At 41.2% G+C, this 19,209-nt stretch overlaps 1 protein-coding gene across 3 annotated transcripts in view; it reads left to right on the top strand.

The window, feature by feature from the left end:
• Nucleotides 1-19,209, top strand: part of LOC115207538 (contactin-4-like) — a 242,940-nt gene that overhangs the window by 78,568 nt on the left and 145,163 nt on the right. For all 3 annotated transcript variants that reach the window (XM_029774693.1, XM_029774694.1, XM_029774692.1), the window contains exon 3: nt 15,721-15,853. In XM_029774693.1, the coding sequence (XP_029630553.1) occupies nt 15,721-15,853 (133 nt within the window). The remainder of the gene's footprint in view (nt 1-15,720; nt 15,854-19,209) is intronic.

Here is a 19,209-nt window from a genome sequence, read left to right as displayed (position 1 = left end):
CATGGCATTCTTCTTCTCTTTTTCTGACAGCTTCCAGTCTTTTTAATGAGTCTGTGACGCTAATTGAGTGGCTGGGAGGGAACATTGATCAGCGCTGCTCCCAGCAGAACAGCTTAGAAGCAGGGGCACTGGCAGGATGTGCTGAATGGCACTGGTTTACAGTTCCTGTCTCCCAAAGGGCGTGTGCACCAGTTCCAGAATAACATCTCTGGCTTTTCCCGTTTATCATCACTTTAAAGATGTGAAGCCTTCCCTGTAGCTCAGTTGGTAGAGCATGGTGTTTGCAACACCAGGGTTGTGGGTTCGATTCCCACGGGGGGCCAGCACAGAAAAAAAAAATGTATGAAATTGTATGAAATGTATCCATTCACTACTGTAAGTCGCTCTGGGTAAGAGCGTCTGCTAAAAGACTCAAATGTAATGTAAATGTAAGTTCATTTTAAAACTTTGCTATACTACGATCATGTCAATGTTTATTAAATCGCATAAGGGTCGTTCCACCTCAAAAAGCACAAGAAAGAGGATTGACATTTTTTTGTTGTTGTTATGAACAGATAAGATTAGCATTCTTGACACATTATTTTGTTGAAATATAATTTGATCTCTTAGAAATTAAGCTAATTGATTGCACCCAAATTGGGCATTTTAATTTATAGGATTCATGTAATACTCAATAAATATAGTACATAACATCCGATTTGAACCAAACTTTTTTCTAACAGGAATCCAAATAAATGGTGAAAAGCCACCTACAAATCTTGCACACCCCACGCCAATCCCACCCCAACAATGAGTATATCGTATCAGTTCCCAGTAAATTTTGTGATGTTTCTTTCCCCCTGTTCTGAGAAATTTGTCATTGAAGCTGTTAGGTTTATGTCCCATCCAACATTCTGATATTACCAGGTTCTGACTGTTAGATGGTGCTGTTCCAGGTGATTATTAGAATTGTTTTAATACAGACATACACAAGACTACTCAACGCTGTAATCGCTGCCAAAGGTGCTTCCAGTGGTTGAAAAAGTACTCAATTGTCATACTTGAGTAAAGATACCATAATAGAAAATGACTCAAGTAAAAGTGAAAGTCACCCAGTAAAATACTACTTGAGTAAAAGTCTAAAAGTATCTGGTTTAAAATGTACTTAAATACAGTGGTGGAAAAACTGCTCAATAGTCATACTTCAGTAAAAGTACAAAATAAAAGTAAATGCTGTACATCAAATTCCTATACTATGCAAATCAGACGGAACGATTTCCTTTTATTTACGGACAGACAGGGCACGCTCCAACACTCAGACATAATATACAAACGCAGTTTTTGTGTTTAGTGAGTCCACTTGATCAACGGCAGTAGGGATGACAACGCGCTATATGGATAGGTGCGTGATTTGGACCATAATTCTGTCCTGCATGAGCATTCGAAATGTAATGAGTACATTTTGGTGTCAAGGAAGATGTATGGAAGTAAAAAGTACATATTTTCTTTAGGAATGTACTGAAGTAAAAGTAAAAGTTGTCAAAAATAAAAGTAGTTAAGTACAGATACCCCCCAAAAATGACTTAAGTAGTACTTTAAAGTATATTTACTCAAGTACTTTACACCACTAGGTCCTTTTGCAAATTATTGACTCAGGGGAGTGAATATTTATGGTAATGAGATATTTCTGTATTCCATTTTTAATACATTTGCACAATTTTCTAAAAACATGTTTTCACTTTGTCATTATGGGGTATTGTGTGTAGATGGGTGAGCTATTAAGGAGGAAACTCTGCTGACACAGGGATTTGAGTTATCTGATTGGCCAGCGGTAGGCCTGTAGGTGCATTTGATTTTCTCTCTGGGCCTGCCGGATAGGCCGAGTTCTACCTTCAGACACCAAAAATGGTTCAAAATGGGAACACTTTGCCTTCCTGGCTCTAGGGCTGCTGAATCAAGTGCTCCTACAGTGGTTTGTCCTTTAAAAGTTGCAGCATACTGCAGCACAGGTTGCGTGGTGCCGCAGAATTCTATGGCATGTTATTTAAGTGCCAACCACTGGTACCATTAATGCAAGTTAGTGCTAGTTTGACCACCAGAGGGCATCTTTGAGAAGCATTTGATAGCCTTCAATAGTGGCTGTACTAGAGAATTTAAAACCTTTTTTTGTAAGAACATAGTATATGGGACTGATTAAAAAAATATTGTTTAATTAATTTGATCAATATTATGGTGTTTCTATTCCAAGAAAAACAAAAAACCCTCTGGGTTTCCGCTAGGATGAAACGGAAATATGGCGCTGTGCAACGTGATGGTCGGGAGTAGGCTACAGTACTTGGCTATTTAGCGAAAGAATCCCTGTGTTGTGCGAGCACGTGGAATACTGGAGTTCAATTCCCCGACGAGGAGGAAGGAGTAGGCTGTCCTTGCAAATAAGAATTTGTTCTTAACTGACTTGCCTACTTAAATAAAGCTTACGCTAGGAGCATTTCTACACCCTAATTGTATAATTGTAGTCTAACCAATACCAAATGGAGATTCAGTGAAAATAAAAATCTCATTAATTTATCAAGACCAGTCCCCATGCTTGTCTCAGAGCAGCGTGAAACAGTGCTAAAATAGTTCTAACTTCAATATGCTCTTTAAATAAATAAGACCTACACCACTTTTAACAGCACATTACTCAACACTAGTGAGACTCATGTCGCCTACGGTAGGCCTACAGTAAATAAAAAAATATGACATGACTCTCCGCCAATAATTACATATAGAGGACTGGAGGATTCTAAATTAAAACCAAAAGCCGCCTCATGGGTCTCCTGGTGGCGGCCGGCATGGGTATCGAACCTGCATCTGTAGCAACGCATTTTGCACTGCGGGTGAGCCCCCATCCACTCCAGAGCCCCCATCCACAAAGTATCAAAATACAGAGAGGTGTTAGTAAAGGTATATTGTCCTGCTAATCGGGCTACAAGTGTTTGAAAACCTGTTTTCAAAATGCCACCAGCTGTCCATCGCTACTGTAAATAAAAACACAACATCTTGTTTGCATCTTGTTTACATTCTTTATTGTAACCACAATGTCACATAATTTGTATCTACCTTTCCAATTACTTTTACAGTTTGGGATTGATTTGATTAATATTATGGTGTTACTATTCCAAGAAAAAAATGAAAAACCCTCCTGTCCGTGTCTGAATCCTAGTTTAGGAAGGCCACCAAAAATTCTGAGATTTCCATCCCCAACTACAACATTAGAACTGCCAAAGGGGGAGGAGTTGCAATCTACTGCAGAGATAGCCTGCAATGTTCTGTCATACTTTCCAGGTCTATGCCCAAACAGTTCGAGCTTCTAAATAAAAAAAATAATCTCTCCAGAAATAAGTCTCTCACTGTTGCCGCCTGTTATAGACCCCCCTCAGCTCCCAGCTGTGCCCTGGACACCATATGTGAATTTCTTCAGAGTTCGTTCTGTTAGGTGACCTAAACTGGGATATGCTTAACACCCGGCAGTCCTACAATCTAAGCTAGATGCCCTCAATCTCACACAAATGATCAAGGAACCCACCAGGTACAACTCTAAATCCGTAAACATGGGCACCCTCATAGATATTATCCTGACCAACTTGCCCTCCAAATACACCTCTGCTGTTTTCAATCATGATCTCAGTGATCACTGCCTCATTGCCTGCATCTGCTATGGGTCCACGGTCAAACGACCACCCCTCATCACTGTCAAACGCTCCCTAAAATGTTTCTGCGAGCAGGCCTTTCTAATCGACCAGGCCCGGGTATCCTGGAAGGATATTGACCTCATTCCATCAGTAGAGGATGCCTGGTCGTTCTTTAAAAGTAATTTCCTCACCATCTTAAATAAGCATGCCCCTTTCAAAAAATGTAGAACTAAGAACAAATATAGCCCTTGGTTCACTCCAGACCTGACTGCCCTCGACCAGCACAAAAACAAGCCCAAGCCTCCCCAGCTTCTCCTTCACCCATATCCAGATAGAAGATGCTCTGAAAGAGCTGCAAAACCTGGACCCGTACAAATCAGCTGGGCTAGACAATCTGGACCCTCTCTTTCAAAAATGATCCGCCGCCATTGTTTCAACCCCTATTACCAGTCTGTTCAACCTCTCGTATCGTCCGAGATCCCTAAAGATTGGAAAGCTGCCGCGGTCATCCCCCTCTTCAAAGGGGGTGACACTCTAGACCCAAACTGTTACAGACCTATATCCATCCTGCCCTGCCTTTCTAAAGTCTTCAAAAGCCAAGTTAACAAACAGATCACTGACCATTTCAAGTCCCACCGTACCTTCTCTGCTGTGCAATCCGGTTTCCGAGCTGGTCACGGGTGCACCTCAAGGTACTAAACGATATCATAACCGCCATTGATATAAATCAACTCAAATCAAATGTATTTATATAGCCCTTCTTACATCAGCTGATACCTCAAAGTGCTGTACAGAAACCCAGCCTAAAACCCCAAACAGCAAGCAATGCAGTTGTAGAAGCAGTACTGTGCAGCCGTCATCATCGACCTGACCAAGGCTTTTGACTCTGTCAATCACCATATTCTTATCGGTAGACTCAACAGCCTTGGTTTCTCAAATGACTGCCTCGCCTGGTTCACCAACTACTTCTCAGATAGAGTTCAGTGTGTCAAATCGGAGGGCCTGTTGTCCAAACCTCTGGCAGTCTCTCTCTTCTCTGTATATATCAACGATGTCGCTCTTGCTGCGGGTGATTCCCTGATCCACCTCTTCGCAGACGACACCATTCTGTATACATCTGGTCCTTCTTTGGACACTGTGCTAACAAACCTCCAAACGAGCTTCAATGCCATACAACACTCCTTCCGTGGCCTCCAACTGCTCTTAAATGCTAGTAAAACGAAATGCATGCTTTTCAACCGATCGCTGCCTGCACCCACCCGCCCGACTGGCATCACCACTCTGGACGCTTCTGACTTAGAGTATGTGGACAACTACAAATACCTAGGTTTCTGGCTAGACTGTAAACTCTCCTTCTAGACTCATATTAAACATCTCCAATCCAAAATTAAATATAGAATCGGCTTCCTATTTCGCAACAAAGCCTCCTTCAATCACACTGCCAAACATACCCTCGTAAAACTGACTATCCTACCGATCCTCGACTTTGGGGATGTCATTTACAAAATAGCCTCCAACACTCTACTCAGCAAACTGGATGCAGTCTATCACAGTGCCATCCGTTTTGTCACCAAAGCACCATATACCACCCACCACTGTGACCGGTATGCTCTCGTCGGCTGGCCCTCGCTACATATTCATCGCCAGACCCACTGGCTCCAGGTCATCTACAAGTCTTTGCTAGGTAAAGCTGCGCCTTATCTCAGCTCACTGGTCACCATAACAACACCAACCCGTAGCTCGCGCTCCAGCTGGTATATCTTACTGGTCATCCCCAAAGCCAACACCTCCTTTGACCGCCTTTCCTTCCAGTTCTCTGCTGCCAATGACTGGAACGAATTGCAAAAATCGCTGAAGTTGGAGATTTATATCTCCCTCACTAAGTTTAAGCATCAGCTATCTGAGCAGCTTACTGATCGCTGCTGCTGTACACAGCCCATCTGTAAATAGCCCATCCAATCTTCCTACCTCATCCCCATATTGTTTTTATTTACTTTTTTGCTCTTTTGCACATCAGTATTTCCACTTGCACATCATCATCTGCACATCTATCACTCCAGTGTTAATTGGCTAAATTGTAATTGCTTCGCTACTATAGCCTATTTATTGCCTTTCCTCCTCACACCATTTGCACACACTCAATATAGACTTTTTCTATTGTGTTATTGATTGTACGTTTCTTTATTCTGTGTGTAACTCTGTGTTGTTGTTTATGTTGCACTGCTTTGCTTTATCTTGGCCAGATCGCAGTTGTAAATGAGAACTTGTTCTCAACTGGCCTACCTGGTTAAATAAAGGTGAAATAAAAATAAATAAAAAATAACAATTTCACAACAACTACCTTATACACACAAGTGTAAAGGAATGAATAAGAATATGTACATATAAATATATGGATGAGCGATGGCCAAACGGCATAGGCAAGATGCAGTAGATGGTATAGAGTACAGTATATACATATGAGATGAGTAATGTAGGGGGTGTAAACATTATATAAAGTGGCATTGTTTAAAGTGACTAGTAATACATTTATTACATCCAATTTGTAATTATTAAAGTGGCTAGAGATTTGAGTCAGTATGTTGGCAGCAGCCACCCACTATAAGTGATGGCTGTTTAACAGTCTAATGGCCTTGAGATAGAAGATGTTTTTCAGTCTCTCGATCCCAGCTTTGATGCACCTGTACTGACCTTACCTTCTGGATGGTAGCTGGGTGAACAGGCAGTGGCTCGGGTGGTTGTTGTCCTTGATGATCTTTTTGGCCCGCCTGTGACATCGGGTGGTGAAGGTGTCCTGGAGGGCAGGTAGTTTGCCCCCGGTGATGCGTTGTGCAGACCTCACTACCCTATGGAGAGCCTTGCGGTTATGGGAGGAGTAGCTGCCGTACCAGGTGGTGATACAGCCCGACAGGATGCTCTCGATTGTGCATCTGTAAAAGCTTGTGAGTGTTTTTGGTGACAAGCCAAATTTCTTCAGCTTTCTGAGGTTGAAGAGGCGCTGTTGCGGCTTCTTCACCACACTGTCTGTGTGGGTGGACCATTTCAGTTTGTCCGTGATGTGTAAGCCGAGGAACTTAAACTTCCCACCTTCTCCACTACTGTCCCGTCAATGTTGATGGGGGGTGCTCCCTCTGCTGTTTCCTGAAGTCTATGATCATCCCCTTTGTTTTGTCGAGTTTGGAGGGTACTATGGTGTTAAATGCTGAGCTGATAGCCATAATGGCGCTGTAGAACGTGACCGTGTGTGTTTGAAAGAGTATTTTCCAATTAGCAACAATTTGTTTACCTTCATTAGATAACTTTATTACAATATTTCTGTAATTCAGTGATATTTATTCCCATAGTAATTCGTTATGGATCCATAACTGTATAAACATTGGCATTTTGAAAGAGTATTTTTATCATTATTTTATTAACGAAAGCATAAAGATGCCATTATTAGTTACATTGTTTTAGTTTGAACGTACAGACTGGCACTAAGAACAGCGGGAACGTTTCCCTAGTCAGCACCATTATTAGTGCAATGCCCCTTAAAACTTCTTGCCTCTAGGCGTTCCGCTAGCGGGACCCCGTTTCGCCAGCGGAACCCCGTTCTGCCAGCGGGACCCTTAGCCAACAGCCAATGGAACAGCAGGGTGCGAAATTCAAAACATCAAAAATCGAACAATTTCCATTTCTCAAACATACGACTATTTTACACCATTTTAAAGATACACTTCTCCTGAATCCAACCACGTTGTCCGATGTCAAAAAGGCTTTACAGCGAAAGCAAAACATTAGATTATGTTAGGACACCACCTAAACAAGAAAAGCCACACAGCTATTTTCCTAGCAAGGAGATGTGTCACAAAAACCCAAAATCCAGCTAAAATGAAGCACTAACCTTTGACGATCTTCATCAGATGTCTCTCCTCGGACATCATGTTACACAATACATGTATGTTTTGTTCGATCAAGTTCATATTTATATCCAAAAACAGCATTTTACATTGGCGAGTGATGTTCAGAAAATGATTTGCCTCCAAAACTTCCGGTGAAAGTGCACATTCATTTACAGAAATACTCATCATAAACGTTGACAAAATATATAACAATTATTTAAAGAATTATAGATATACTACCTGTTAATGCAACCGCTGTGTCAGATTTCAAAATAACTTTACGGAGAAAGCACATTGTTCAATATTCTGAGTACAGAGCTCTGCCATCAATGCAAGCTATACAGTTAGCCGTCAAGCCACGGCGTCGTCAAAACTCTAAAATACTGTTACTCTAAAATACCCTCCCCATTCCCTCTTCCTCCTCCTCCCTTTCCCATGGGCTTAGGTCCATCCTCTGTGTGCGACTCTGCAGCCTATCCCGTGCCCCCTGCCCTCGTGCCTTGAACCTCACGTGCCCACCACTATTTCAGTGGATACAGCTGGAGAACTGCAAGGCAATCCCATTGTGCGCCACTCGGGAGCCATGATCAATATGACCAATATATATTGTCCTGCTAATAACAGGGTTAATAATATATCTGTGAGAATGTCCAACAGGCTTTTATATAATTCTAAATTAATAATAATAATAATCGCTTTGTTTAAAAAATAACAATATTTTGGAGATTATTTTGTTTTCAAATAATGTAAAATTAGCAATAAAAAGCACATTCTTGAACATGGGGTGAGACTTTGTTACTAATTTGTAAATTAAGCCAGTTTGTTATTTATTTCTGTTTTTAGAGGGAGAGAAACCAAACACCTACAGTCATCTTATGGGTCTCCCAGGCGAGGCTGGCACAAGTATTGAACCAGCATCTGTAGCAACACAGCTTGTAGTGCGATGCAGTGTCTTAGACTGCTATGCCACTTAGGAACTGTATAATGTGACTGCCCGGGAGTAGGCTGCAGTACTACAGAGACACAGTACCTCCTTGGGACCCAAAAGCATAATCAGAGCTCTAACTCCCCCTTGTGCTGGTCTGGAGCAATGAAGTAGTGACGCAGGGTACCGTACTAAACCACAAATTACCTCTAAATCCTGCAGCATAACTGCAAAACTTTTAGTGGAGCATCCACTGTATGGAACAGCAAGAGGAACTGCCCCTCACTACCTTAAGGCTATGCTCAAGCCCTACACACCAAACCAAGCACTCTGTTCTGCCACCTTAGGTCTCTTGCCCCCCTGAAAACCATGTGCTTGATGTATTTAATACCATTTCACTCATTCCGCCCCAGCCATTACCATGAGCCCGTCACCCCAATTAAGGTGCCACCAACCACTTGTGTTTGAAACAGTGGCCAGGTAAAGACAACCAACACATGGGTTTCTGTCATACCTTGTCCATAAACTGCTTACAGGTAAAGGACGTTTTAGAATTTGGGTGAGGTATCCCTTTAAAATTGAGGGTGGGGGATTCTTTAAAAAAATCTGCTAATAGTACGAACACCACCATCTAATGGTCAGAACCAGGATGTAGGATGGGACATAAACCTAACAACTTCAATGACAAATGTCTATGAACAAGGGGAATAAACATCACTAAATTCACTGAGAATACATTACATTGGATGAAGAAACAATACTCCGAGCCACAGCTCTATAGTACTTGTCAGACATAGATAACTGATAGCATATACTCGTTGTCAGGGTGGGATTATTGTGGGGGGTCCGTGGGTTGCTTTTTACAATTTCTTTGGATTCCTCGTGTCTTACTCATTGTTATGAGTAAGCAAGTCACTGTGACTCATGCATGGTGGTTTGTTTGTTCCTCCTGCGTGACTGCCTAGTAGTTGCCATGGTGGAACTTTGTCTGATGCAAGCTGGTTCAAAGTTGACCAATATATTATATTAAGCCAAGGCAAGTGCAGGCTGGTGATGTGGCAACTATACTTGGCATAATACAGTTGTGTCTTAGTAAACGTTGTCTGTGACTAACTGAATTAAATAATGTATGTCCACTGTTAAATCCACCACCTCATCTATGTGCAAATAGAATATGCAGAGATGAGAACAGCAATTCTATGCACGTACTGTAGTCAATACCTTGAAATTTTAGTCAATTGCCTGTTGGTCGAACATTCTGTCAGCGTCGTCGACCTCCCCCCCCCAACCTGTAAAGTAGCTTAATGATATAATATGTATTATCCAATCTGTGCTGTTGTTACATCATCCATCAAGGGAAGTAGGTATTGTGGACTTGAGACTAAATTACACACGTGTCTGTCACATCCCTGGTGACTTTAGTCTAACCAGCAAGGACTCTGTCTCTATGAGTGGAAAGAAAACAAGTCCAATTATGCCAGCTTAACTGCAATGCAGCGGGGGAAAGTAAACAAGATGTTTGTTCTTTTATTCTTTATCACAGACACCCTCTACTGAAATTATATTGTTTGTTCCAGTAAGATGGAAAACATAATGGAAAAGAAGAATTCTGATGCACACACAAACATTCACACACATCAACTAGATACACTATATATATATATATACACATATATATATATATATATAGATATAGATATATAGAGATATATATATATATATAGAGATATATATATATATAGAGATGGAAACGTCTAGGAGCAACAACTGCTCAGCTGCAAAGTGGTAGGCCACACAAACTCACAGAGCGGGACCGCCGAGTGCTGAAGCACGTGGCACGTAAAAATCATCTGTTCTCGGTTGCAACAATTCACTACCGAGTTCCAAACTAACCTCTGGAAGCAACATCAGCACAAGAACTGTTCGCCAGGAGCTTCATGAAATGGGTTTCCATGGCCGAGCACTCGCACAGAAGCCTAAGATCCCCGTGCGCAATGCCAAGCATTTGCTAGAGTGGTGTAAACCTCGCCACCATTGGACTCTGGAGCAGTGGAAATGTGTTCTTTGGAGTGATTACACACTCTTCACCATCTGGCAGTCCAACAGACAAATCTAGGTTTGGCGGATGCCAGGAGAACGCTACCTGCACCAATGCAGTTTGGTGGTGGAGGAATAATGGTCTGGGGCTGTTTTCATGGTTTGGGCTAGGCCCCTTAGTTCCAGTGAAGGGAATTCTTATTGCCACAGCATACAATTACATTCAAGACAATTCTGTGCTTCCAACTGTGTGGCAGCCGTGTTTCAGCATGACAATCCCCCCGTGCACAAAGCGAGCTCCATACATAAATGGTTTGTCAAGATCGGTGTGGAAGAACTTGACTGGCCTGCACAGAGCCCTGACCTCAACCCCATTGAACACCCTTGGGATGGATTGGAACTCCGACTGGGAGCCAGGCCTAATCGCCAAAACATCATTAACCGACCTCACAAATGCTCGTGGCAGAGTTGAAGTCGCCGCTGCAATGTTCCAACATCTAGTGGAAAGCCTTCCCAGAAGAGTGGAGGCTGTTATAGCAGCAAAAGGGGGACCAACTCCATATTAATGGCCAGGATTTTGGAATGAGATGTTCGATGAGCAGGTGTCCACATACTTTTAGTCATGTGATGTATACAGTGCATTCAGAAAGTTTTCAGACCCCTTGAATTTTCCACATTTTCTTACGTTACAGCCTTATTCTAAAATGTATGATATATTTTTTCCTCGCCAATCTACACACAGTACCCCATAATGACAAAACAAAAATACGTTTTTAGACATTTCTGTAAATGTCTTTTTTTTTTTTTAAGTATTCAAACCCTTGACTCAGTACTTTGATGAAGCACCTTTGGCAGCGATTACAGCCTCAATTCTTATTGTGTATGACGCTACAAGCTTGACACACCTGTATTTGGGGAGTTTCTACCATTCTTCTCTGCAGATCCTCTCAAGCTCTGTCAGGCTGGATGGGGAGCGTCTCTGCACAGACATTTTCAGGTCTCTCCAGAGATGTTCGATCGGGTTAAAGTCCAGGCTCTGGCTGGACATTCAGAGATTTTGTTCCGAAGCCACTCCTGCATTGTCTTGGCTGTGTGCTTAGGGTGGTTTGTTGCTATGGAGTATTGTGTATAGATTGATGGGGAAAAACTTTTATTTAATCCATTTTAGAATAAGGCTGTAACGTAACAAAATGTGTAAATGGCAAGTGTTCTGAATACTTTCCGAATGCACTGTATAAACCCATTCAAATACCACATAAGCCTACGTTCTTGTAAGATAATCAACCAGTCTTCACATACCTGTTGAAGGGTTGTGAAATGAGTCATGAATTTATTTGCATCCTGCTTTGCACAAACACAGTGGTTTAACACTCAATGATATGCAATATGCATCAATTCATGCGGCTATAGATAAAAATAAGGCATCTTGATGTGCTAGTCACACACTTGTACACGGACACACACAAACACACACACATGCATATTGACGCCACACACACACACACACTCACACAGACACACACACATCATTTTCATACTGAACATTATTTACAGAGTGAGAACAGACAGCAGTCTGGAAGCAGCCAAGCCCTTCACAGAGCATTTTCATTCTGTTTAACAGCTCTCACTGGTTTCAAAATGTTTTGACTATCCATGTTCAGTTTGTCTTGCCATTGTGTCTACAGTAAGTTAAGGGGAATCTCGAGAGACACTAGAAATCAATTACTGAAAAATTAACGTATTTATTTGATTAATAAAATCCTCTTTTCAGTGGGGTCTGTTGAATTCAGTCATATTATTCATTGAATCAGGAACAAATTAGTTTGATAATTTTCTTTCCAGATGAAAAAAATAAACATTCTGAGGATAAAAGTTAATATTCATTTAAAGTCCATCAAGGTCATCCTATAATCAGTGGGTGATTATCAAGGTCATCCTATAATCAAATTGGCTTGGTCTTATTGCAGATGGCAACAGTAATCACACAAAATTAAAATGTGATTAATTTATCTTTTTGGAATAGGGTTTATGACCTCTGTCTAGACATGTCCACTCTCCAATGTATTCTCCATTAAAAAATAATGCTGCTGCTGTCTAACCTGGATGAGAGTAACCTGGATAAATAATATTTTTTTATTATCTATAAACTTCAAACCTTATTCTCTCAATGGGAATTGTGTTAAGGAACCTGATTATGACCACATTAAAATTAGATGAAAAGGTATGAAAACCCTATCTCTCTCTTATAACCTGCATTTTGCATGAGAAATGGGGAAGCATGTATGAATATCACAATAATAAATGCAGTCACCAATTTGAGCCTGGTGGGAATTCAGAGCGCTGTAGCACCCAGCGGCAGTATACCCAGGTGCTTTCACCTGACAAGTTTCCTCTGCCACATATCATGCAGATGAATTGTGCTATAAAGCTATAATCTTGTGCTGGGAAATATATATACATTTGAAGTCAGAAGTTTACATACACCTTAGCCAAATACATTTAAACTCAGTTTTTCACAATTCCTGACGTTTAATCCTAGTAAAAATTCCATGTTTTAGGTCAGTTAGGATCACCACTTTATTTTAAGAATGTGAAATGTCAGAATAATAGTAGAGAGAATGATTTATTTCAGCTTTTATTTCTTTCATCACATTCCCAGTGGGTCAGATGTTTACATACACTTAATTAGTATTTGGTAGCATTGCCTTTAAGTTGTTTAGCTTGGGTCAATCATTTTGGGTAGCCTTCCACAAGTTTCCCACAATAAGTTGGGTGAATTTTGGCCCATTCCTCCTGACAGAGCTGGTGTAACTGAGTCAGGTTTGTAGGCCTCCTTGCTCGCACACACTTTTTCAGTTCTGCCCACAACTTTTCTACAAGATTGAGGTCAGGGCTTTGTGATGGCCACTCCAATACCTTGACTTTGTTGTCCTTAAGCCATTTTGCCACAACTTTGGAAGTATGCTTGGGGTCATTGTCCATTTGGAAGACCCATTTGCGACCAAGCTTAACTTCCTGACTGATGTCTTGAGATGTTGCTTCAATATATCCACATAATATTCCTGCCTCATGATGCCATCTATTTTGTGAAGTGCACCAGTCCCTCCTGCAGTAAAGCACCCCCACAACATGATGCTATACCCCCGTGCTTCACGGTTGGGATCGTGTTCTTTGGTTTGGAGGCCTCCCCCTGTTTCCTCCAAACATAACGATGGTCATTACAGCCAACCAGTTCTATTTTTGTTTCATCAGACCAGAAAAGTAAAATTTTTGTCTCCATGTGCAGTTGCAAACCATAGTCTGGCTTTTGGATACTATTGGTTGTATACTATTGAGTTGTACCACCCACCCCCTTTTGCCCTCAGAACAGCCTCAATTCATCAGTGCATGGACTCCACAAGGTGTGGAAAGCGTTCCACATGGATGCTGGCCCGTGTTGACTCCAATGCTTCCCACAGTTGTGTCAAGTTGGCTGGATGTCGTTTGGGTGGTGGACCATTCTTGATAAACATGGGAAACTGTTCTTGACACAAACTGTTGCACCTGGCACCTACTACAGAACCATACCCCGTTCTGACTGTCAAATCTGTTGCAGAGGTGATATGAGTTTAGACTTGACGCAACTTACTGCAAGCTATCTTCAGTCGTTGAATTTACATACATTATTTTGCCAAATCGTTTTTACAACAGGCATAGTTAGAAAACAGGAAGAAAATATTTTAGGTTTGTAGGGGGAACTGTATTGTAATTAGGGTTTTTGTTTTGAAATGCATTTTGTCACATTACCTTATCAGCATGTTTTTCAGTTTTTCCTCAGGGGAGGTACCTTAGAGAAGATCCCAAACACAAACAACAAAATAATGGGTTCATTTTCAATGCAAAGTTCTAGGGAAAACAGAGTTAATCTTTCCCCAAAAAAATTCTGAATGACTGCTGACAGGAAATCTGAAGCATGTCATTTAACACATTGTGCAATTTGGGAGGGTAGCACAAAAGCTGTGGTCACAAACACAGGAAATAATTCCCCCATAAGGTATTTTGGCTGTTATTGTTTATTTAAACATTGCATTGAATAATGCAAATTGTCGTGTTTTGAGTGGCTTTGTTATGTACTACACAATGTAGCATCTATACGTCCTGCTGCTAAAAAGCTTTTCTATTCCGGACACAAAATAAGTGGCCTGGTTCTCCATTGTACAGGCAATATACACCCCTGCCGCACACCAATAAGAACACTGACCTTTGATGTTTTAAACAATTCAGGAATCAGCCATTAGTATATTTTAGCCAGGTTAGCCACAGGCAGGTGTTAAATACATTCTGCTTTTGTTTGTTTGTTTCAAAATGACTCCACAGACAGTCCACAGTCATGTCTTGATGGATCTGGTTACAGTATGTCTGCTGCTACTGCAGCCTATAGTGAAAATGGCTGGAGATTGGAAGGGTAATGTGGTGTATAACCCTTGAATCACATCTAATCACATTGGCTACGTTTAGACAGGCAGCCCAATTCAGATTGTTTTCTTCACTCATTGGTCTTTTGACCAATCAGATCAGCTCTGAAAAAGATCTGATGTGAAATGTGATTGGTCAAACAACCAATTTGTGTAAAAGAGATCAGAATTGGGCTGCCTGTGTAAACGCAGCCATTCTAGGCCAAAGGTAAGAATGATTGCAAATGCTGTCACTTATTCTTTATCCCATGGCTTAATGACACTAAAGGCTTTTGTGAAGTCATGCACAGATAGCCCATTGGATTCCCAGCTGCCCATGGAGTAATGGAGATTTCCATTCTGTGTGTCATTTTAGTGAAAGAATACAAACCACAGCCAAGGAAGGCTAACTGCACAACAAAATGCTTAAACGTCAACAGGGACACAACTACTCCAATAGCACTCTTGGAAAATAGGACTCAAGTTGACAAAAGGCAAATGAAAATGCGTCCCCGACTGTTGTTAGGTATAAATCAGGAGATATCCTATTACTGCCTAAATAGCTTTTGAAGACACGTCTCACCTCCAATAACTCTTTTCTGTGCCATGGTACTGTGACAGGCAGAATTAATTTATATGTTTTGTCTGCTTGGGGTTTCGCCCTCTAATGGTTTTACCAGGGTTGGCCTGTTTGCTGCCTCTGACTAATTGCCTGTTTTTCAAGCAGGTTTGATGTCTGAGTCTGCGTGTAAGCTGAGTGTTGTTTTGTCCTGTCTGTGTGTCCCCTATAGAGAGCAATGTCCTGCAGAGCCCAGTGTTCACCAAGCAGCCTGGCAGCATTGTGTTTCCTGTTGACTCCCAGGAAAACAACAGAGACGTGGTGTTCAGCTGTGAGGCCCAGGGAAGCCCATCTCCCCTTTATCGGTGAGTATACACTGAGTGCACAAAACATTAGGAACACCTTCCTAATAATGAGTTGCACCCCCTTTTTGCCATTAGCCTCAATTCGAGAAGGCGTTCCACAGTGATGCTGGCCCATGTTGACTCCAATGCTTCCCACAGTTGAGTTAAGTTGGCTGGATGTCCATTGGGTGGTAGACCATTCCTGATACACACGGGAAACTGTTCTTGAGTGTGAAAAATACAGCAGCGTTGCAGTTCTTGACACACTCAAACTGGTCGCGCCTGGCACCTACTACCATACCCAGTTCAAATGCACTTAAATCTTTTTTCTTGCCCATTCGCACTCTGAATGGCATACATACAGTGGGGCAAAAAAGTATTTAGTCAGCCACCAATTGTGCAAGTTCTCCCACTTAAAAAGATGAGAGGCCTGTAATTTTCATCATAGGTACACGTCAACTATGACAGACAAAATGAGAAAAAAAATTCTGAAAATCACATTGTAGGATTTTTAATGAATTTATTTGCAAATTATGGTGAAAAATAAGTGTTTGGTCAATAACAATAGTTTATCTCAATACTTTGTTATATACCCCATGTCCTTGTTCAACCATGAAACCGAGAAGCATAGTATATTCCAGTTCTTAATGTCCCATTGATAGGATGGTCCAGTTTATTTTCCAGTGATTGCACATTCGACAATAGAACAGGGGGTAGAGGCCTCTATAGCGCCATCTTCGCCTTCTACGAGTGTCAGGGATCAGGGCCTGGTCCGGCATAATCAATATGTCTTTCGCCTCCGACTCATTGAAGTCGAAGTCCTCATCCAAATCGAGGTTAGTGATAGCTGTCCTGATGTCCAGAAGCTCTTTTCGGTCATAGAAAATGATGGTGTAAACATTATATACAAAAAAAGTTAAGATCAGTGTAAAACAAATACACAAAATGGCACAATTGGTCAGGAGACTGTAAAACGGTCGCCATTCCCTCCGGCGCCATTCTGAGTTGCCTGGTGTTCCTAATGTTTTGTACACTCAAAACACAGTCTCCCACCAATAGCATTTCCCCCTGTTCTGTTTTCGTAGATAGATCATTTTATGTTTGGTGAATTATATTTTATTTTAATATTTTATTCTGATGTAGACCACTGACTGCTGGACACAAACATTTTTTTATTCTTTTTATTGAAATCTCATTGGAATTATGGATTCATGAAGGATAAAAACATAAATTCCACTCAAAATATAGTATCGAACATTATATTTCCTATTTTGGGAAATGCAAAGTGTGGATCTGGTTATGTACTGTATGGTTCACACGTACTGTGAAGACAGAGGCTCAAAGAGAGTGGTCGTGTCTGAATACCCATACTAGCATACTACATACTTAAACTGCATACTATTTACTCATCGTCGCATACTATTTAGCCCGTACTGTTTAGTAAAAAGTATGCAGTATGTCACGGCCGCAATGCAGTAGCGTGAAGCATGGCCAAGTGCAGGTGGATTTTTAGAGGTCTACTCAGGCTGGTTATAGGCAGACTATCACATTCGACCTATACCGTAGTAGACCATATAGCCCATCAATCCTATTTAAAAAGGCCTGAAGACAAAAACAGATAATTTGGTTCCATTTCAACATAGTTATTAGTGAAACCAAAGTACTGTGACTCATATATAAATTAAAACAAATAGCCTAGTACACACACCAAAACGTTTCAAATGTTCAAATCAAAAGGTTATTACGCAGAAAAACTTTGACAGTCAGGGTGCATCGCAAATTCATAATAAACTAAAGCACTGATCATTGGGAATGAGATCAGAATGACTGCTAGGGCTTGATCCATACATTAAATAATTGAGTAGGTAGTCTAGCCTACAAAACTAAAACAATCCGTTCAAATCAAAAGGCCTGATTAACATGACATCAATAACGCAGCCACATCCCAAATCCTGGTACCAACACATTCAGATATCAAAAGATGGTTTATTATTTAGTTTAAAAGCTCTGATAAAGGCCAAGAGGACAAGAAACTTTTCAGTGAGAAAACAGGTAAAAAAAAATGTAAAGACTGTTTTCAAAGATTTAGCCTACTATGCAATACTCGTGATCATTGTAAGGAGAAAAAAAAAAACTTAGCCTAAATCAAATCAAATTTGATTGGTCACGTACACATGATTAGCAGATGTTATAGCACGGTGTAGCGAAATGCTTGTGCTTCTAGCTCCGACAGTGCAGTAATATCTAACTAGTAATATCGAACAAATGACACAATATATACCCAATACACACAAATCTAAGTAGTAATGAATTAAGACTATATACATATATATGGACGAGCGAGGTCAGAGCAGAACGGACTAAGATACAGTGGAATAGTATAGAATACAGTATATTCATATGAGATGAGTAATGCCAGATATGTAAACATCATTAAGTGACTAAGATACCTTAGAATAGTAAAGAATACAATATATACATATGAGATGAGTAATGCCAGATATGTAAACATTATTAAGTGACTAAGATACCGTGGAATAGTATATAATACAGTTTATACATAGGAGAACAGTAATGCCAGATATGTAAACATTATTAAAGTGACTAGTGTTCCATTCCTTAAAGTGGCCAGTGATTTCTAGTCTATGCCTACAGGCAGCAGCCTCTAATTTGCTAGTGATGGCTGTTTAATAGTCTGATGGCCTTGAGATAGAAGCTGTTTTTTGGTCTCTCAGTCCCAGCTTTGATGCACCTGTACTGACCTCGCCTTCTGGATGAGATCTTTTTTACCTTTCTGTGACATTGGGTGCGGTAGGTGTCCTGGAGCGCTAGTAGTTTGACACCGGTAATTCATTGGGCAGACCACACCACCCTCTGGAGAGCCTTGCGGGCGGTGCAGTTGCCATACCAGGCAGTGATACTGCCCGACAGGATGCTTTCAGTTGTGCATCTGTAAACGTTTGTGAGGGTTTTAGGTGACAAGCTAATTTCTTTAGCCTCCTGAGGTTGAAGAGTCTCTTTTGCGCCTTCTTCACCACATTGTCTGGGTGGTGGTCCATTTAAGTTTGTTGGTGATGTGTACGCCAAGGAACTTGAAGCTTTCCACCTTCTCCACTGCAGTCCCGTCAATGTAGATAGGGGGGTGCACCCTCTGCTGTTTCCTGAAGTCCACGATCATCTCCTTTGTTTTGTTGACGTTGAGTGAGAGATTGTTTTCCAGGCACCACACTCCCAGAGCCTTCACATCCTCCCTGTAGGCTGTCTCGTCATTGTTGGTAATTATGCCTACTACTGTTGTGTAATCTGCAAACTTGATGATTGAGTTGGAGGCGTGCTTGGCCACGCAGTCATGGGTGAACAGGGAGTATAGGATGGAG

Source organism: Salmo trutta, chromosome 14, assembly GCF_901001165.1.
Source record: "Salmo trutta chromosome 14, fSalTru1.1, whole genome shotgun sequence".
NCBI classification, from domain to species: Eukaryota; Metazoa; Chordata; class Actinopteri; order Salmoniformes; family Salmonidae; genus Salmo; species Salmo trutta.
The sequence above is the reverse complement of the archived record's forward strand: the minus strand, read 5'-3'. Positions and strand labels throughout refer to the sequence as shown.